Genomic DNA, 21,540 nt, shown 5'->3' on the forward strand with positions numbered 1-21,540 from the left:
GCTAATGCCAGACTAATGGGGCACCTGCCCCGATAAAACTTTTACAGAGCTGAGGCACAACAGAACCCAGGAGAAGTTGTAAGTGCTTTAAATTTTCCTCACAAAGCTAATTCTTCGTTCTATTTAATTTTGAGGAAGTGACTTGCAGCGCTGGGGTAGAAATGTCAATGGTACATGTTAATGAGGAGGCTCCTGCCTACAGGAGACCCAGGAAGAGAAAACAGCCACCATTGTAAAGAATAGTTGTTGGTAGTTTATTTACAACAAAATGCAAGGAAAAATACAATATTAAAAATAATAAATAACTTGGAAAAAACCCAGAAACTAAGTGATATGAGAAAAATGACAGTCAAATTCTCGTGCTGAGCCTTGCATTATTTAACGTGCAGAGCAAATCAAGACTTGGTCCTTCTTTGATGGTGGTGATGTATTGCCTGATGTTGCCATCAGTGCTCTAGATAAAAAAAATTAATTACTGGACATACAGAATCACGTGGAATTATCACAGTAATGAAATGAACCAATAAAACCTGTTTTAGTGACACCACAAAACTACAGGAGATAGTAATTCAATGACCATGCTGTTCATTTAAAGCAAAACATTGTTAGACTTATTTAGCAATTTTAACTTACACATAGAAAACCAAGTCCAAACGATGGCAACAGAAAGTCTCCTATTGACAAGATCTTGAATTGTCTCTTACTGCACTCACTAATTCATAAAAAGCATATACATCTGGCTTGTTTCAAAGGATAACACATTATTTTGAAGTTGTAGTGCAGCAAGCTTCAAAGCAGTTTTAACAAAGTATAGCAGTCTTGTTACAAACTGAAATCCAAGGAACAAATGTTTCAGTTTCAAAGTCTCTACAGCAGCAATTAATGCAAGTTTGCTACTAGATGTCACAAAATCACCTTCCAGAATAATCAAAAAAGCCAAAGAACAAGGTCAAATCGTTTCTTCCCATAGGATTTATCCAGTCCTTTACAAAATTAACCATTACATTCATAAGAAATCCCATTAAGTACGTGTTTCAGGAATGTGCTGCTCCTTACAACTTTTATGGGTCCCTCCCTTTTTGAGTTTTTAGGAGGTCGACCCTTCTGAAGCTGCACTGAATTGCCAGTTGTTTTGTAATGATTGCTCTATCCAAAATACACACAAGTACAAGCAAAGCTTGGAGCTTTTCATAGAAACCTGAACAAACTCATCACATTTTTTGCTCTAAACTGTATTCTCCTTGATAAAAAATTCCTTGCCAAGTCCTAGCAGAGCTGCATCACGAAATTCTTGTCACTGTGGCACAGAAGAGGAACACGACTGTGGTGCCTGCTCGGCTCTGCTGCAGGGCACCATGCTCTGAAGCTGTACCCAGTAAATAACCACAGCTTTTATTTTTGCAAACAAAGTGAGGAACACCTGCCAAACTCTCTATTTTAATCCCAATAAACATGTTTGAAAATACAATAGAAAGCACTGGGAAAAATCAGTACTGAAAACAACCCCTTCTCCTCAAGGTGTTACACTGAAATACTCAGACCTTCCTTCTCATTTCATTTCATGTGGGTTTGTGTACTTGCTGGGAATATTCTATCTTACCCTAAATAGCAACCAACCAAACAGAAAAAGACATTTAAAGATTGTATTGACCAAATGAGTGGTGACTGGTGGAGAGAGCAAGGCAGAACTCAGCATTGGGTACTTCCACAGACAGTGAAAGCCTGGGGTACTCTTATCCAAAGCAGGGACACATTACAGATCTTTTAATTGGCCTTGATTAGGCAGCAGCATGGAGGCAGAGTGGCTGTTCCTGACCCTGCCAGTGGTGAATCGAGCTGTGGGGACACTAAAGCTGAGCACATCTCTGCCAGGCAGATACTCAAATCTGTCCTGTTCAAGTAAGCTAATAATTTTCACAAATGTCTTATCCCCAAACCTACTTAATATCATAATCAATTATCCACCCAGGATTGGAAATCAATCAGTTAAACATGAGTAAAGGTGGGACTGCTGTGATCTAATAATCTGTGTCAAACCCAGATACCAAAATGTGAATAGAAACAGCCACGTGTGAGCACAAGGACACTGTGAATAGAGCTGAGTAAATTTGTATTGGACAAATTAAAAATCCATTAAAACAGACGTTCAGGTGGAGCAGACCTGAACTATTTCTGTATGGGCCAAAGTCAGGCAATGAGAAAACAACCAAACAAAGCTTTATGTTTTCAAAGGCTTCCCTTTGCTGCTAATGTTCCAATCTTGATACTAAATCAATATTAACAATAAAAAGATTACACATGATCCTATGATTCGATAATGTGCACCCTTGTTAAGCTGAAATCATAAACCAATGTAGGAAAGTTTTGTTTTCAGTATTACAGCGACTTCTTTTTAAACAGAACATCACCCATCAAGTCACCAATCACTTGGAATTACCAGCTCTGGGAAGAAAAGCAAAGCCAAGCATAGACAAGACATGGGAGAATGCAGGAAGTCAGACCACAGCAAACCTACAGAGAGCTCCTGGATTTTGCTGGCTGCAGGATTTTCACTATCAGACAAATGAACACTTGTTTCAGTGCAGGTTGGCAGTGGAATTACTTCTGCCCCTAAAACTTCCTGCTAAATACCACACATTCCACAAAACTTGTACTGCAGCTGCAGCCAGTGAGGAGCTCAGTACATTTCAGCCACTGTGCCCCAGGTTTGGGCACCCCCAAACTGAGTGTTCAATATTCAGTGATAGCTCAGTTCTGGAGAAGTCTCTTTTTTTCTCAATCCATGAACCATGTCAGTGGTGGTACAAAGTATCACCCACTTGGATCATGATTCAGGTAAGAGCTGTCATTCCCTGGGAATTGAACAGTGGCCCATTGAATGTCACCAAGAGACAGGAACTGCAGCAGCCCTCAAATAGTAACTTGTGTGGAAGAGAGCAAAGTGCCCCAAAGCGGGGGCAGCGGGAAAAGGGTCTCGCTCAGTTTATGCATTGAACAGGAAGGAAGGAAGAGACCACTCCTGCCATCTATTTTTCTCCTTCTTCCACAATCTACGCTTCCCTCTGAGAAACATCCTTGTCTACAGTTTAATTCCTGAGATTTAAGAGTGATTTCACACACAGACCAGGAAGAGCACTTCTGGCTGCTCAACATCACCCACGATTTGTTTGCTTTTTAAAGTGACTGATTTTGTCCCCCTTCTCCAGACGAGGCAGTGCCTGGACTCAGCTGTCTGTCAGCAGATTGTTCTGTTTAGCAAAGATGTGAGGCAGGAAAGCAAAAGGAGTCTTGTTTTCTTCCCTTTACATTCAAGGTCTCCCGGCCTGACTACCACTCTTCTTCCAGCGAGGAAAAGACAGAATTCATTGCTTTTGCTTCTTAACTGACACAATTCAGCTCCTTTTTTCAATGTCACAGAACACCATTGATGAACACCAACACTCTGAGTTCACAAAAGGATGGGGAAGAGCTAGTAAAATACATTATCTACATGAAATAGGTGGTTTCTTTTACAAATTCTGTGCAAGGTAGAAATAGTTCAATGACCTCAAAGTCAGTATAGTTAATTACAGCTGGGGCTTTGATACAGTGATATTTTAGGTTTGAAAAGATTTGTGTTTTATATTTTAGGCCCCAAATCCTGAGTTGTATTAAACGAAATGTGGATCTGTTGGTGTTCAAGTACAATGAGTTACAGGTCAAAGGTTTATGAACACACAGGAGAAGCCTGAGAGTGGGTAAGGTTTTAAAATTGGTTATAAAAGAAGAAAATGGGAGGTTTTTTTCTGTTAACCCTGCATTCTAATTGGCACTAATTTGCCTCAGAAGTCCTTGGCAGATTTACTTAATACCTACTCCTAATTATAAATGCTGTGACCTAGATGAGGGTTTGCAGGCAGAATACTGCTACAGAAAGATTGATTTTCATTTATAGCATCCCCTCAGACTGTTCCATTGATGTCAGTAAGATGCACCATATGGCTTGAAACACTACTTTAGGAATATATAAACTACTTTCTCTTGCATGCACTTTTCAGAAGGTTTTAAGGATCAAGTCTGAGGAAAGGAGTCATCTTTCCACACCAGAAAGATCATTTGAAGCAAAAAAAACCCCAAAACAACCAAACAATCAACAAACCACCATGACCTTTGTAGCAATTGAGTTATGTCACTCTTGCTGTGGCAGACATGGCTTATCAGGAGGAAACATGCAGGGTTAATTTAAAATTTTTTTTTCGATGGATCTGGAAGAGTGAGAGTTTCTGGAGCAGACTTTTTCCGAGGCCGATCTTTGGGAACTGTTAAGAAATCAGGAGCATCTGTGGAGAGAGGAGTTGATGGAGCACTAGATGGAGCACTGCGGGTTGAGGAAGGCATGGAAATATTAGAGATAGATATTGCCGGTGGGAAAATCCCAATCTTCTTGTTGGTAGCTTCCTGAGTGGCTCGTTCAAACTCTCGGACTTCATCCATTGTCATGTCTTCAACGAGAAGGAATGAAAGACAAAGGCACGTTAGAATAATTTCAAATAATAATTTCATTAACTCAGTTAAACTACTTCCATCCAAATCCTAAATCAGGGAATGATTGCTTATCATGCATCTCATTAAGTGATTCTCCACATGAATGCCTCCCCATTGTAACGAGCTGAATGGAGCACAATAAGCACAATGTAAAGGAAACAAAGTTTTAAGTACATTAATCACGTACTAGTGGTTCTTCTACCTGGGTCTGAGCTGAATAAAGATTGCTGCCTCTTTAATTGCTGGGAAAATCCAGCTATTCCACAGGCAAGTAAAGAGTACATTTGGATATACGGTCAGCAGGTAGAATTTTTCGGAACTTCAAACAAAATATAACTGAAAGGGATTTAAAATTTTTCATTTGGATTATGAGCCCAAATGGGCAAAGGGTTGTCATGGTTTGTTCATCTGCTGTAATTATCAAGGGATGAAAAATTCTCTCTCCTTCCATTGACTTGTAGCTGCAGCTTCATGCACAGGACCGAGCCTGTTTTGCTTTTTCACTAATAAAGCCTAAAGAATTCCATCTCCCCCGACAAAGGCACAACTTTCAAAGCCGTGCTTCCCAACTTTCCATCCAGAAACTGCACTTAAATATCGGTGGGCAAGTGACAAATCCACGGCTCAATTCCCTGCAAAATGTAGGCAAAATGAGATGAGAGATTAAAGCCACTTCAGAATGCAAAGTCGGGTGCCCAGGACATGTCCTGAGGTGCCAGAGGCGTCCCGGTGTTGCCGAACCCCACAAGAGGGCAGCGCGATCCCAGCATGGACGGGCTCTGCCGGGAGCCGAGCCGAGCAAAACTTCGGATAAAATCCCAAGGGAAAGACATCTGCTACAAACTGGGAAGTTGAGCAGAAAATCAGCAAGGCTCTTCTGGAACCTGCTGCTCCATGTCTGCAGTGCCTGCAAGACGCCCACCGAGCCAACTGAAAGCAATGTTAAGATTTTTGCTGAATGTCAAGTTAAATTCATAAATTTGAAGTATCTCATTAGACCATTTATAAATTCTTTGAGACACGAAAGCTCAAAAACCTAGAAATAAAACCAGTAGTCTTTTAATCAATTAAGAAGTCTCACATATCTGAGTGTCTGAAGCACAGGGCTGGCAGTGGGGATTACCAAGTGTGTGAAAAAATCCTGTCCTTCCAGGGCATTGATGCTTTTTACCACTACACAGCTGCAGACGTGCAACCTTGGCTGTTGAAGCAGCTTTATGTTGTGTTCCAGCATCATATTAAATAAACAAAAGCGAGCATGGTGCCAGCTGCCTTCACTCCCCCCTGCACCACATTCCAGGGACCTTTCCAGCCCACACTGCCAGTTATTAGGAGTGAGAATGCTGCCTATTTCAGATCTGACAGAAGTGCTGGCAATAAACAGATGGTCCCAGAGGAACTGTACCTACTTGTGTTGGAGAGAGGTTCGAACCTGTTTTGCTGGTTTACATTTCATTTCACACCATGTAACAGTGTATGAATGCTTCTGCACTCAAAGGGTCCCAAATCCCCCCGAAATGACAGGGATTTTGATTGAGGAATTCTGTATGACGTGACCCAAAAGCTGCCTTGGACAAATGAAGGGGACAGGAAGGTTTCTCAGTGCACTGTCCTTTTAAGTGAAGTCTTGCTGAATGGAACCTCCAAGACTCTTCATTTTCAATTCAGAGATGAAATGCTTCAATTGATTTTTGCTTTTTAGCTTATATTTGCTCTAATTTCCTTCTGGTCTGATACACAGTCAAGTAGAACAGTCCTTACACTGAACTAGGAAGACTCAGATTCACTTTTTTTTTTGGTAATAACAACTTCTGTTCTGACCTCAATGACAATTTTTCCACATGGAAACTACAGGTGGCAGACTTCATTCAGAACCAAATCCTGAAGTGTAGAGCCAAAATCTGAACTAATTCTCTACTAAGGAATAACCTTGATGTCAGTGAAGCTGCTGTGTTACAAACACAGGAATTACCTTCCTGGAGACTACGCCCTCCTCAGGCTGGTGACAACTGACACTGAGCAAGAACCAAGGAAAGACTTGGAGCCGTTCAGGCCTTGCCCCACACTGGTTACGTGACTAAACCCAGCACTAAGTTCCACAGCACCATTAGCAGAAATGAACATTTCAGGAGCAAAGGCCACTGCAACTTCTCTATTTGCAGAGAGTATCAATCTCTAATTTTAGGTCGCTACTTGTGGGGCCCAACTTAGGTAATTAAGTACTTTATGAAATCTCCAGACTTTGAATCAAAGAACCTACACAGAAACCTGGTCTTCTCTCCAAACCACTGTTACATACTTCTGAAAATACTTCCACCTTGTTGGTAGCTGATGATGGTGACATTAAAGTTACCTTGAAAAGAGTGAATAATTAATTAGATTTTTTTTTTCCTGGTGAAACAAAGTATTTTCTGAGTCCCATAGAAGTTTTCCACTCCCCATGTTCTTGGCTTTTTGACTGGACCACTGCGAACTCCTGCATTTTTTAACTATTCAAAGAATAGAAAGTAAAAATCCTCTTTAACTTCCTCTTTATGCATCCAACTGAAATTTGAGCATTATGTTTTTCTGGAAGCCAGGGAGCTGTATATGAGCCCAACCCCACCCTCCCTTACATAACTGACAGGTTTACAATGCAAACGAAAGGCAAGATCACACTTCATGGAGAAAGATTCTGTTCTTATTGAAGCAAAACCTCCCCAAAATTCCACTGACTGATCAGCAATTGGTTGCTCTTCTCTAGTCTGTGCAGATGTATTGACTGAGGATGGGCAATACATTTTAAAAATTGACATACTCTTGCTTTGGCATGGCTCTCTATTTCATCCACAGTAGATGAATGTTGGTTGCAAACTTTAATGTTGGTTTTTTCATGCATATTTTTCTCGTATTCTCGAACATCATCCATAGTCATATCTGTAAAAAGTTCAAAATTGTTGGCATTTTCCATTGATTCAGTGCAAACTTCATTTTTTTCTTTTCTAAGGAGAAGGTTCTAGGAGCACAAAATCTTTCAGCAGAAGCCAACAAAGGATTTTTTAAAAAGCAAGGAGCAACTAGCTTTATGAAAATTGCCTCATAAAGGTAGTTGTGTCAGCTAAGGAAGGTGCGAGGTTAAGTCAAAGGGAGTCAGAGAACAGGAAGGAGTGGAAATTGTTTAGGAGTATCCGTGTAATGTAAGGTAGGCAGGAAGTACTGAAATGCAGGCCTTGGCAAAGGCCAAGATCTTCTAAAGAGATTTTAGAAGATCCTTTGGAATAGAAAATAGATACTGAAATATTATAAATATTTACTTACCTTTCCAGCGCTTGTAAAAAGAGTTTTTGTTAACTTTGCATTGCGCATCTCATAACCAGCAAAACTCTCAGTGTTAGAGCCCACACCAGTTTAGATTCAGAAACTAAAACTTATACTGATAAGTAAATTAATAGTGACTATGTTAATGGTTGTGTAGCCTCAAGCAATTGAATTAATTATAAGAATTAGAAATATCCCACAAATCAGGCTGATCCTACCAGCAGGGTCACTGAGCACTGCCCAGCCTGGCTGGGGGTGGCCACCCAGCACAATCTGCAAGGTGCTGTGGAACACCAGGCAATGGTTACACATTTAACAGGATTTGTCATCAACCACAGCTCCAGCAACAACATAAAGAATCCAATTGACTTGTGACCTTACTCTTCTGAGTATTCCCATGCTTTCCATAAATCCACTGGGGAGTAAGGAGTCAGAATGGGAGCGTTGTCAGAGTTTGGTCTGTTCTTTATGATGCTTTGGGAACTTCAGAGCCTTGTAAAAACAGCCATCAACTTTTTACTCAAAACACTTAAAGAGCATTTTATTAGCACAGTCTGCTTGCAAATGGGTGCCCCTTTGATCATGCACTGTGATCTGCTCTTGAGACTCCCATTGTTCTCAAGTTTATGATGTGCCACTGGGATTTGGGAATTCTTGTATCACACCACTCCTTGTTCTGTGCTATGAGATGCCTGCTGCATTTTACAAGGCAGCTTTTAAGGCAAGATACTTCAGCTGTTACAGTGGCAGCACAATGTTGTAATTTATTAGTAAAAAGAAATGCAGTCTAAAATTTTGGTCAGTGGCAGCACAATGTCGTAATTCATCAGTAAAAAGAAACGCAGTCTAAAATTTTGATCAAAAGGACACATGGAATACCACTAACTCGTACTCTTTCAGTCTTTCACTGTTATCTGGAATGAGAAATAAGCTCAGAAGCCGTGTCAGTAACATGCTGGGATGCACTTTGCCAAGCAGAGAACATGCTCTTTATTAGTAAGTAACACTGAGAAAATAGAATTTCTTAATAATAAAGCTAAATACAGTTTAGTAAATTAAATGACAAAACACATTCATACTTACAGGGTCAGTAACAGCAACCAGTCATTAACATAACACATTTTTTGTTACACTGATTGATTCAGTTTAGCTGACTACCATCATTTCCAGGTCTCTCAAACTTTCATTTTAAAAGGTGTTAGTAGACACTTAAAAAGGATATTTTTGATGCTATATATTGAGTCATTATTTATATCTATTTTATTAAGCCCAGATTTTTTAGGTTTTGTACTTAGGCTGAAAATTGAGCTTTTAAAAGTACACTATATTGGTTAGAAAAAATTCTTACTCTGACAGGAAAAATCCACAAGATAACTGTATCACAATATTTCATTTGTGGAAAGAGTATTTTTGACAGGGTGATTTCAGACTTAGGAGGAGAAAACCTATTGTGGAATGTTTTTGGGCTAAACCTGTTTGGTATGTTTAACTTCATGGCTACTCCTTTGTCATCATTATCAATGAATCTGCTAAACTGCAGCTGACACTTTGCTCCTCAGTAACATTCTCCATCTCTCACTGTATAGATATTTTGGGTAGACTGGGAGCAAATTTATGGGCTCAATTTTTACATGAAGTCAGGATGTTTCATTTAAAGCTACCGGTTTTCCCGACTTGGTACATGAAAAAGAACGTATTGTTCTATTTCAGGGAAAAAAAGAAACAAATCTAAAATTAAAAAAAAAAAAACCTCTGAAGATCTCTCTTTGACTGGATATAAAATTCTCTTACTAGTTTACAGCTATTCCAGAAGAATAGATATTTTTAGCAGTTTCAGTATTTTTATGACCATTACAGCACAAGATTTTCATGCAGTATTAAATTTATAAGAACACTGTGATTTCAAAAGCAATTTTTTCTCTATTTCCAAACAATGGGCCCACTGAGTTCGTGGTTAAATCCCAGTGCAGGGCTCTGACACCTCTGAAATGTGTTTGCAGCAGTGACTGTTCCTGAGCAATGCACAGTGGTTCTGAGCTCTGATGAGAGGGGTGTCACTCACCCATGAAATGCCCAAATTGGTGTTTACTGAAGCTCGAGGAGGGTCTAGATAAACATTCTAAATATATTGCCAAATTCCTATTGCCAAATTCCTATTACATGTTACAGGACTGTCTCAGAACCTGTTTTAACAGTATCTGTGATATGGATATGTCTTACAGAAAATACATGTAAAAGGAACAAACCCAGTGAGCTCATTTTATACAATGTAATTGGCTGGTTTGATATTCAGATTACTTTGTCCTACTGGAAGTGCCCATATCCCTACAGCTGACTCATGGATTCCCAACACTTTTTGCATGCAGCTGCTGCTGAATCAGACCCCGTAGGATTTATGCTTATGTACATCTTTTTCAGAAAAGCCCCATCTTTTCTTTGTTGCAATCCATATCAATAGCTTAAAACTTTCCTAAAAAGCTGGAAATGTGTTGGATCAGAGGTCTTAGGAGTTTGCAGCATGGAAATGACTGCAAGTTAAGGCAGCCTTAAGAAGAAGCTTTATTCAAACCTGCACGAGGTTTTCCATACAGATGACTCCTGCCTGCCTGCAGTGCAGGGTGAGGGCACTGGTGCAGGTACACCGAGATGCTGGGATGGAAAGGCATCCCTGGATGCTGCCTACTGCCTAAATCCAGCATCCCTGGAAGTGTCCAAGGCCAGGTCAGATGGGCTTGGAGCAACCTGGTCTAGTGGAAGGTGTCCCTGCCCATGGCAGAAGGGTGGAAGGAGATGATCTTTAATATGGTTCCACCTCCTCCATTAATAACTCACACTGGGACCTGATGATCCATGAAAGTTAATGGAAACCTGCTGTTAACTGTCCCCTTTGAAAGGGGCTGACTCTGGAGGACACTTACCATACCACTCATCCACCCAGGCAAATGCCTGCCGGTGACCGATCAGGAGGATGTCTCTGACCACCTGTAAACAAGGAAAGAGTTAAAGGCCTCAGCAGCAACAAAACATCTCACCCATGTCTTTCAACAGGATGGAAAGTGAGAAACCCTCTGACAGTTTTGTGTCTAAAAAGACATGCTGGCTCTCAAGGGCTCCTAGTCCAGCTTCCCACTGGAAGTAGATCTGTTGCCAACACTGAATCATGGCTTTGACTAGCATGGGAATCCATTTGGGAATGTGTACAGAATCCACTACTCTTTGGCCAATTAGACATTCTGGATCTCTTCTATTCCTTTCTCAGTTTTTCAAACATGTAGAAGGTTAATACTGTGAAAAATTTTATCACTTGGCAGTTATGCTATTCATTAATTGATTTTTTTAGTAGACTGATTGGAAAGCTTTCCCACTATCTGTTTCTAAGGAATTCTGCACCTCATTGCTATGTGTATGGGAAATACTTCAGCTCATATATTGGTCACAGCACTGAAAATGTTATTGATAGTTTCTCTCAACCTTAGGCCTGAGCAGCTCCAGGCTTTGTCAAGTTTGTACCCAGACTGAAGTCCTGGGCTCTGCTTCAGATCTTTCAGACCTCGTGAGAGGTCTGAACAGACTTGCTCGAGCTCCCAGGCTTCTCTACAGCCATAGTCACATTCCTGTGAGTGCTTGAGTTCTGCTTATGTGAAGGATAAGAAACAGGTCCTGTTTCACTGACCTTGTGTACAAATTGCTCTACTCTGGTTTGAAGTCCCCAGACTTCAAATTTCACAGTCACAAGTTTGTAGGAACACATAATTGGCTGATGTGTCTCTCTCCAGCCTTCTTTCAATTGGCCTCTCCCAGTTTTCTGTGACTTGAAATATTTGGGATCCTGCAAAACAAAGAAAACATACAGGGACATGCAGGAGGGGAAGTCGTGTTTGTCAGTTTGCTAAAGTCAAAGTTTTGATAAGACATAAAATATTAAAACATGCTAATAAACATTATGAAAAAATAATAAGAAATTGATTTTTAACATGCACTAGGATATCCTAAAATCCAATACTGGCAGTGAATTGATGGCAGCATATTCTTGGAGATGCATTGACAATCATATCATCCAGGATGTATTCTGCTATAAGAAAACCTGTTATTACAAGTCATTACAGTGCAGCACACTCCAAGGGTTATTTATCGCCTTTGGTAGGGGGGAAAAAAAAAAAAAAGTGGCTTCTTCAGGGCCTGCTTTTCCACTGTCCCTTGGTGTGAATTGCTCATACTTTCTATCCATGCCTGTCTTCCTGAAATCATGTCCAGTTGGAGCTTTGACACTTCAACACCGATCCTGACAATGCCATTTTCAGTTGTAAATGAACTTGTACATCCTAAGCTAGGTAGGAAACTCCTGCAGTTCAGCCATCTCTGGTTATATATGAGCTATGAGCAATCACTGAGTAATCCCAACTCTATTTCTCTTTCAGAAACTGGGAAATCAAAGAAACGACAACATTGAAATTACAATGTAATTTCATAAAACCATTAAAGGCATTAGTTCATCTTTTTAAAGTTTACTTTCATCTGTACAAGATAGAGTTTTATCTATGAAAGTGTTATTTTCCATATTGGTATAATTCTATTTCCCTTTATGCCCAATCATGCTAATTATACCTTGTAAATAGAAATAATTTACAGTTAAGCACTGATTGTCAGAACTTGAAAATTTTGTCATTTCAGAAAATTCATAGTGGAGCTTCTAAAATCTGTCCTAAAAAGTAACCACCAGTACTCAGCTGTGTTCTTTCCCCAGTGCTGAGGTCTGGGAAGATCCTTTGTTATAACTTAACAAACAGTGCTTAAATGGATGACAATCAGGAGAAAAACTAACACATTTTGATAACTACTCTGATCATAATTTTGTTTCATTCAGTGTGAGCTCATGCATCATCCAGCATTCCTGTTTCCTACTGTTTAGTTATCTCTTGACTTCTGGTTTTATCATAAACTGAAGCTCTGCCATTAAAGCTTCTCTACAAAGCTCTAATAAGGTGATAGTCTTTCCTCCCTGTGAAAGTCACTGCTTTTATTGCTGACACAGGCTTTGCAAAGGGGAGACTTTGAGCTCACAGAATAATAAGGTTTCAATGTTAAATCACCGTAAAAACAATTCAGCAACATCATTTATCAGAGCAACATCCCCCTGTACAGCACACCTCATGGTCACAGGCTGCTGCCAATCTTCTCACCCAACAAAGCTCAACCACAGATGGAGCTACACATTTTCTGGTTGAAAGAGTTGTTTAATAATTGATCATTGCCTGGAGCAATCAATATAATAATAATACTAATAAAAAGAAAAAAGGGAAGAAGGCATAATATTCAGAAAGGTGTAACATTCTAGTAGGAGGTTCCTTGAAAAAAGAAATAATTGCAGAAAATATGATTTCAAATATACCTGCAAAATATTCCTGTGTGAAACAAGAATCTCTAAAAAGGAAAATAGTTTCCTGTAAGTCAGGGTCTGCTCTTTCTTACACTCACATACAGTGCTGGTGTGATGGAGCCATTGCATTGATTCAGCATTTCAGATACACACTTTAATTCAGTGTTGTACTTTATAACCCTTTGTCTTGGTTTGAAAGACAGGTGTCTGCTAAGGAAGGCAGAAGCCTCCCTTGGAATGGCAGATGCAACCCCTTTTCCTCCGAGTTATTATAATTTTGAAATCAAGGGGCTTTTAGGCAAAGATGTGGGAAATAGGAATAACAGTTCTTTACTGTTATATATATATATATATATATATATATATATATATATATGTAAACCCAGTCAAACAAAACAACAACTATGGCAGTAACAGCAAACAATCACAAACCCAGTGCCAGCCTTCTCGGCTGTCGGGCCCTTTCCCCTCGGGTGCAGTTCCGCTCGCAGCCGGCAGGGGCGCTGGCGGCTCCCGGTGAGCAGGGCAGGTGCGATGGTTCCCCCGCGGCTGCAGGGGGCGCTCCGGAGCGAGCTCGGGGAGCACGCGGCACTGGTGGCCTGGGATCCCGGGAAGGGATGGAACAAAGGCTTCACAAACCCCTGGGCAGCCGATCCCGGTGTCCAACCGGACCCTCGGGAACAGCAGGCTGGAACGGCAGGCTGGAACGGCAGGCTGGAATGGCAGGGACGAGCACAAATCCTGGGTGGCAGACGAGGTGTATCCAAACGGGGAACCCCCCCGGAGGTCTGGGCAGGCAGGGAGAGCACGGCTACAGCGTAGCGAAGGCTCGATGCAACGGCGGGGCAGGGGGGCCACAGCCCGGCTCCTAGCGGGGCAGGGAAGGCGGCTTTGGGATCCCGGGGCTTTCTAGCACAAGGAAAAGCAGCTGAAGAAAGCAGACTCCTCTCTGTCCGAATGCCAGAGACCCAACTGCCCACACACCCAGGTGAAACAAAAGGAGCAGCCAGCTCTTTTGGTTTTCTTAAGCACCCAGGTATTTGTTCTCCTAGCAACATGTATGGGGGGGGGGGGGGGGCTGGGGGGAATTCCTTTAACAGGAAAAAAGCCCCCAAAAAACCAGGAGAGCTCCTAAAACCCCAACATTATCCACCCCGAATTTTTCCCATACTAACATGTTACATGAAACTTAACCCTTTTAACCATATGAATACATGCATTGCCCGAATTATATACATATATACATGCTGATACTGATACAAGTACAGAGCCATGGGTAGTTCACCCTAAAACACCCTTGAGGTATGCATAGGGTCTCTCCAGCCTTTTGCATCACCCACCAGGTACAACCTGGTCCCTGAGCAAAGACAACCCCACAGATGGGTTTGTCTTTACTCGAGGCAGAATTAACCCAAACAGTTTTTCCAAGCATACCTCTTGTGCACCACTGGAACCTTATCCCTGTCTGTTGTTTGTAGGGGTTCAGATTGGGCAGGGCCTGCTCGGCTAGTGGAGCCTCAGGTGCTATCTAACCAGGTGGCTCTTGCTAAATGCACCTCCCAGTTTTTGAAAGTCCCCCCACCCAGTGCCTTCAAGGTGGTTTTAAGCAATCCATTACACCGCTCAACCTTCCCAGCTGCTGGTGCATGGTAAGGGATGTGGTACACCCCCTCTATGCCATGTTCTCTAGCCCAGGTGTTTATAAGGCCGTTCTTGAAATGAGTCCCATTATTAGACTAGATTCTCTCAGGGGTGCCATGCCTCCAAAGGACTTGCTTTTCCAGGCCCAGGATGGTGTTATGGGCTGTAGTGTGAGGCACAGGATAGGTCTCCAGCCATCCAGTGGTGGCTTCTACCATTGTGAGCACACAGCGCTTACCTTGGCGGGTTTGAGGCAGTGTGACGTAATCAATCTGCCAGGCCTCCCCATACTTGTATTTGGACCATCGCCCACCATACCACAGGGGCTTCACCCGCTTGGCCTGCTTGATCGCAGCGCATGTCTCACAATCATGGATCACTGGGAGATACTGTCCATGGTCAGATCCACCCCTTGGTCTCGTGCCTACTTATAGGTGGCATCTCTGTCCTGATGACCTGAGGCATCATGGGCCCATCGAGCTAGGAACAACTCTCTTTTATGTTGCCAATCTAAGTCTATCTGGGACACCTCTATTTTTGCAGCCTGATCTACCTGTTTGTTGTTACGATGTTCTTCATTAGCCCGGCTCTTGGGGATGTGAGCATCTACATGACGGACCTTCACGGATAGCTTCTCTACCCAAGTGGCAATGCCTTTCCACTCTTCAGCAGCCCAGATTGGTTTTCCTCTCTGCTGCCAGTTGGCCTTCTTCCACCTTTCCAGCCATCCCCACAGAGCATTGGCTACCATCCATGAATCAGTGTAGAGGTAGAGCTTTGGCCACTTCTCTCTTTCAGCTATGTCTAGAGCTAATTGGATGGCTTTGAGTTTGGCAAATTGGCTCGATCCACCTTGTCCTTCAGTAGCCTGTGCAACTTGTCGTGTGGGGCTCCATACCGCGGCTTTCCATTTCCAGCTAGCGCCTACAATTCGGCAGGAACCATCAGTGAAGAGGGCGTATTGTCTTTCACTCTTGGGTAGCTCGTTATATGGTGGGGCTTCTTCGGCACATGTCACCTGCTCCTCTTCTTCTTCAGAAGATAACCCAAAAGTCTCACCTTCCAGCCAGTTTGTAATTATTTCCAAGATCCCGGGGTGACTTGGGTTTCTAATTCGGGCGCGCTGCGTGATGAGGGCGATCCATTTGCTCCAAGTAGCATCGGTGGCGTGATGCGTGGAGGGAACCTTTCCTTTGAACATCCACCCCAGCACCGGTAGTCGGGGTGCCAGGAGGAGTTGTGCCTCTGTGCCGATTACCTCTGAGACAGCCTGGACTCCTTCATAAGCTGCCAAGATCTCTTTCTCTGTGGGAGTATAGTTGGCTTCGGACCCTCTGTAGCTTCGGCTCCAGAATCCCAGTGGTCGGCTCCGAGTCTCACCAGGCAGCTTCTGCCAAAGGCTCCAGGACAGACCATTGTTCCCGGCTGCAGAGTAGAGCACGTTCTTCACCTCTGGTCCTGTCCTGACTGGGCCAACGGCTACGGTGTGAGCGATTTCTTGCTTGATCTGGGTGAAGGCTTGCTGCTGTTCAGGGCCCCAGTGGAAATCATTGCAATGAAGGTGGTGTATTGCGGTGGCCCTAGCTTTGCCCAGGTTCCACATCATCTGTCCTGTGCATCTGACCTTATCGGGGTCATTATCATGCTGTCCATCCCTCCCAAAGAGTATCTCTAATACTGCCACCTCTCTTAGCTGCTGGATCCCTTCCTCAAGTGTCTTCCACTGCATTCTATGATGATACTCCTGCATTCTGTCTTTGTGAACGAACCTTTCTCTCACGCTCATTAAGAGCCGCTCCCAGAGAGAAAGGGGCCCTGGCTCCCTCACAAATATCTGGTCCACACCCGGGTCTTGGGTCAAGGAACCCAAATACCTTGCCTCACCACTATCCAGTTGCACACCTGTGCCCATAAGGTCCCAAACCCGAAGCAGCCAGGTGGTATAAGGCTCACGCCCCCACCGCACAATGTCTTTTCGCGTACTATGGAGACTGTCGTACGACAGGGACTCAGTGATGATTTCTGGCTCTGGCTCTCCTGCTGGTTGTGAGGGCCTTGGTTGCCCATCATCATTAACTGGTCGTACTGATTTGGTCTTACACTTCCTCCTTTGCACAGGGGTGACTGCTGCTGGCTGTGGTTGTCCTTGTGGTTCAGCTGACACCTGGATGGTTGTAACATCTGTGGGTTCCACTGGTACACCATTGGACTCACCCTCTTTGGGGCAGGGAGAGGGTTTTTCCACTAGCTGAGGAGGTGTATTCCCTTAGCACTTGGCATATCTCCTGTCGTACCTGGCCCATCTCCTGGCACATCTCCTGGATCCCCTTCACCAGTACCCCCACCCAGTTCGGGTAGTCCATTTCTGAGGTGGGCTGTTGGGCGGTATCAGGCTGTGGGGCAGGGTCAGGCTGTGGGGCAGGGTCTCTAGTGTCTGGGGCTGTGTCAGGTTCTGGGGCAGGATCAGGCTCTGGGGTAGGATCTCTAGTCTCTGGGCCGGTGTCTGGGTAGTTATCCAAGCCAATATCAACTTATCCCTGAGTCCTAAATAGAGTAGGCCTACCAGCACCAGTTGGTTAGTACTCAGAGGGTATCTAAACCCTTTGAAAATTGGTGGGGTGGGCCCAAAGAACTGGTTGAGGGGTTGGGAGAAAACTTCCCCTGGTGTCATTTCATCACAGAAGGTACCATTTTTAACATAACCCCAAAAACATGTGCTCAGTGTGTGATAGCCATTTATCCACGTGCCCACATTCCGGAGGAAGTTAAAAGCCCATGAATTCCTCACCTTCTCGACCCATAGTGCAAACTGGATAACAGCAATGGTAGCCTTAGTCAGAGGACCCATGTATTAGGTAAGGAGCTGCAAAGGGGAAGAATATAGTCACGACCACCTGCCACCCGAACCAGGGTAAACTAGACCACATAGTGCTGCCTAACGAGGTTCCAATAGCTAGCACACAAAATTCAGTTATCCGGGAACTGTTATTCCTTTTTCACCTCTCTCTCTTAATGCCTTCAGGCCCCACATTGGGCACCAAGATCTGCCTGGGTTTGAAAGACAGGTATCTGCTAAGGAAGGCAGAAGCCTCCCTTGGAATGGCAGATGCAACCCCTTTTCCTCCGAGTTATTATAATTTTGAAATCAAGGGGCTTTTAGGCAAAGATGTGGGAAATAGGAATAACAGTTCTTTACTGTTATATATCTATATGTGTATAACCAGTCAAACAAACAACAATAACTATGGCAGTAACAGCAAACACAAACCCAGTGCCAGCCTTCTCGGCTGTCGGGCCCTTTCCCCTCGGGTGCAGTTCCGCTCGCAGCCGGCAGGGGCGCTGGCGGCTCCCGGTGAGCAGGGCAGGTGCGATGGTTCCCCCGCGGCTGCAGGGGGCGCTCCGGAGCGAGCTCGGGGAGCACGCGGCACTGGTGGCCTGGGATCCCGGGAAGGGATGGAACAAAGGCTTCACAAACCCCTGGGCAGCCGATCCCGGTGTCCAACCGGACCCTCGGGAACAGCAGGCTGGAACGGCAGGCTGGAACGGCAGGCTGGAATGGCAGGGACGAGCACAAATCCCGGGTGGCAGACACGATGTATCCAAACGGGGAACCCCCCCGGAGGTCTGGGCAGGCAGGGAGAGCACGGCTACAGCGTAGCGAAGGCTCGATGCAACGGCGGGGCAGGGGGGCCACAGCCCGGCTCCTAGCGGGGCAGGGAAGGCGGCTTTGGGATCCCGGGGCTTTCTAGCACAAGGAAAAGCAGCTGAAGAAAGCAGACTCCTCTCTGTCCGAACGCCAAAGACCCAACTGCCCACACACCCAGGTGAAACAAAAGGAGCAGCCAGCTCTTTTGGTTTTCTTAAGCACCCAGGTATTTGTTCTCCTAGCAACATGTAGGGGGGGGGGGGGGGGGGGGGGGGGGAGAAATTCCTTTAACAGCAAAAAAACCCCAAAAAACCAGGAGAGCTCCCAACACCCTTCAGAGATAACCAGATCTATAATGGAATAACTTCAGTGTAGTCCAAAGGGATTTAATGTAATCAACTTGAATCAGTATCAAATATTGAGAATTCCTAAAAATGAAATAATGAATAATGGCCTTGCATCACTGTTCGGTCCCAAGTTTTATGAGTTGGGTCTGGTTTGGTTTGGGGAGTTTAACCCATCAGACAAGGGGACACAGAGTGAATCACTCTGAACTTGGTCCCTGAATCACCCACCAACTGCAATGCAACTCATCCATGACATAACTCCCAGGTGCAAATTCCCTTAACAGCACCCAGGGATGGCACCTCTGCATCCCTTAATCCTGTCTCTTTTTCTTGAAGGACATGAGGATTAGTCACAAATTGTCTGGACAGCTCCACAGGAAGAGCCAGATGATGACGAACAGTACAGGCAACTCACATCAAACAGCTCTTAGGAAATTCCTGCTTCTCTGAAAACATTAACATATTGGTACTATAAAACTGCAGACTGATGAATGGAAGCCAGACCTCAGAGGAACAGATTTCAAGCCTGCTGTATGAAAGATCAAGGTGTTAAAGACTTTACTGAGTGCTTGCTCAGGGAGCTGAGACTCAAAGATGCACAAGAGTCAAGCAGGGGGATGTAAGGCACACAGTGACATTGGGCAAAGTCAACTTGAGAATTCGATGTCTGGGCCATCAATTCAAAGGGCACAAGTGTTTGACAGAGGTGAGCTGTTGTAAGGAAAACTAATATCCCTGGGCTTTAACCCAGCTGCTAAAAAATTATGTGTTTAACAACATCTTGACTGTTTTAGAACAAATCCTGTCTCAGCACTTGTGCTATGGTACATACAAGGAAGCCTTTAGGGGAAGAACCTGTACATTCACCTCTATATTTTGCATGTAATTACACCTTTCCTTGGCCTCTGTTATTTACCACAGCCATTGGCAGCAGGCTTTGCCAGAGGGACTTTGGTGGGACCAGGACTGCTCATCTTTTGCTCTTCAATGCCTGCTCCAAAGCCCATTGAAATTAATGAGAACTTGGACAAGAATGATTTTATGTGCCTAACTCGTGGGTTCAAATTGCCAGATTAAGACTCACAACCTGGAATTCTTTCTGCAATTAGGCATATAAGGTCCTTCTATAACAAAAAATGAAGCACGGCTGATAATTTTCCATTAAAAGCAACTAGAAATTACAGTGGCACCCAGCACTGCTTCTCTCACAGCACACATACTTGAAGCTTTTCTTCCTATGACTAGAAACTGGGCAAGCTGAACTTTGCTCTGACCCCATTTTTATGTTATTATTTAGATAATTAATTTTGTGTGTTCCTTATTTTTGCTTTTAGACACCCATGCCTTTCTTCCTAGAGAAGGCATCATCCAAAGAATACTGGGTCTATGCACTATTTTCCCCTTGATTTATCTACTGGTAAAATCCTCAATCTTTTAAATGTAATGGCATAGCTAAAATCTTCTTGTTTAAATAACCTTCTCGTCCTTTTATCAGACACAATTTATTAGGAAAGCCCATCTGGCAAATCCTTTTGCTAGAGGAGCAAAACCTACTCTGTATTTGCAATACATTATTGCCAGGTGCAGAGTGATTTTAAAATAGCACTTCTGCCAACAGAGCAGAAACATAATAACCCATGAGCTGGGCTTAGTTGAGAATAAAATGTAAAATTACAATGAAATAAAAGCCCCTGCATATGGGATATGGTTTCAAACATAGCACTCTCCCAGCGTTTATTACTTAGACCACGAGTCCTGGCTCAACATGGTTATTGTTGGAGTATATTATTTATCACTTAGCATTTATTCACTTAACTTTCCTCATGGACGTCACGAGCATCAGACATGGAATGGTAACAGCCTTTCCAGTAAGCAAACACCAACATAGCACAGGGTTGTTGCAATGCCTTTTCACAATTAATTCTGAGCTGTTACTTTGTACTTGGAGTTAAATAATGAAATGCATTTGTTGTTTACAGAAGATCTCCAAATCTGCATGGCACACTTGCCCTCAGTTCTGCTATGGTATCAGGCCTGGCTGGAAGCTGCCACTCCACCCTGGAGCTGGCAGCACCTCCTTGTGTGTGCTGGGAGCCTGCATGGGACACCTTGGCAGCCTTGCCATCCTTCTGTTTCCCCTTGCTGCTTGTGTGGCCATTCCAGCATGGGCAAAGGTCCCCAGGCTGAACCTGCTCCCAGAGGTGAAACTGCACCCTGCTTGTGCCACGCATCCTGTTCTCTCCCTGGAAGTACCCAGATGTCCCTGAAACAGATCCTTCCTTCCTTTTAATGCCTGGATTAATTTTTTCTGACTCCTATGGCAATATCATGGTGCTTTTGAAGTGCAATCATTTTTTCCCTCTTTAAGCTGAAGACCATTTTGTTTGATCTTGAATTTCAGAACCAATCACGGGTTTAATACCTGTCATCTGGCATTTCAGCATTAGCAGTAGTTGCTAGGTTTTGGATTTCAGCTCTTATAGCCAGGGCTCAGGAAAGATTTCTTGATGTAAAGATGCTACTATAAACATTTATGTGGAGTCATTTTTTAAGGACTTAAAAAAAAATTTCCATTACATGGTATTTTCTGGATGATCCAGCTAAATACTTAAGAACTGTAAATATTGGGACTGTTCTGAGGTGCTAAAATATGATAATCCAGCCAGCCTTTATGTAAACTCACATACTAAATGAGTAAGGAAAAGGAA

The 21,540-nt window shown here is 43.4% G+C and overlaps 1 protein-coding gene across 2 annotated transcripts in view; it reads right to left on the reverse strand.

The window, feature by feature from the left end:
• Positions 1-230: 230 nt before the first annotated feature.
• PITPNC1 (phosphatidylinositol transfer protein cytoplasmic 1) overlaps positions 231-21,540 on the reverse strand; it is an 84,553-nt gene continuing 63,243 nt past the window's right edge. Inside the window, exons 7-10 of one of the 2 annotated variants that reach the window (XM_082294162.1) lie at positions 11,495-11,650; positions 10,740-10,803; positions 7,322-7,440; positions 4,343-4,481 (exon numbers count right to left, since the gene is read on the reverse strand). In XM_082294162.1, coding sequence (XP_082150288.1) covers positions 4,476-4,481; positions 7,322-7,440; positions 10,740-10,803; positions 11,495-11,650 — 345 coding nt within the window. In that variant the 3' untranslated portion in view covers positions 4,343-4,475. Of the gene's footprint in view, positions 4,482-7,321; positions 7,441-10,739; positions 10,804-11,494; positions 11,651-21,540 lie in introns of both variants that reach the window. The other variant, XM_082294161.1, reaches the window with a different exon arrangement.

This window comes from Coloeus monedula, assembly GCF_965178545.1.
Source record: "Coloeus monedula genome assembly, chromosome: 19".
NCBI lineage: Eukaryota > Metazoa > Chordata > Aves > Passeriformes > Corvidae > Coloeus > Coloeus monedula.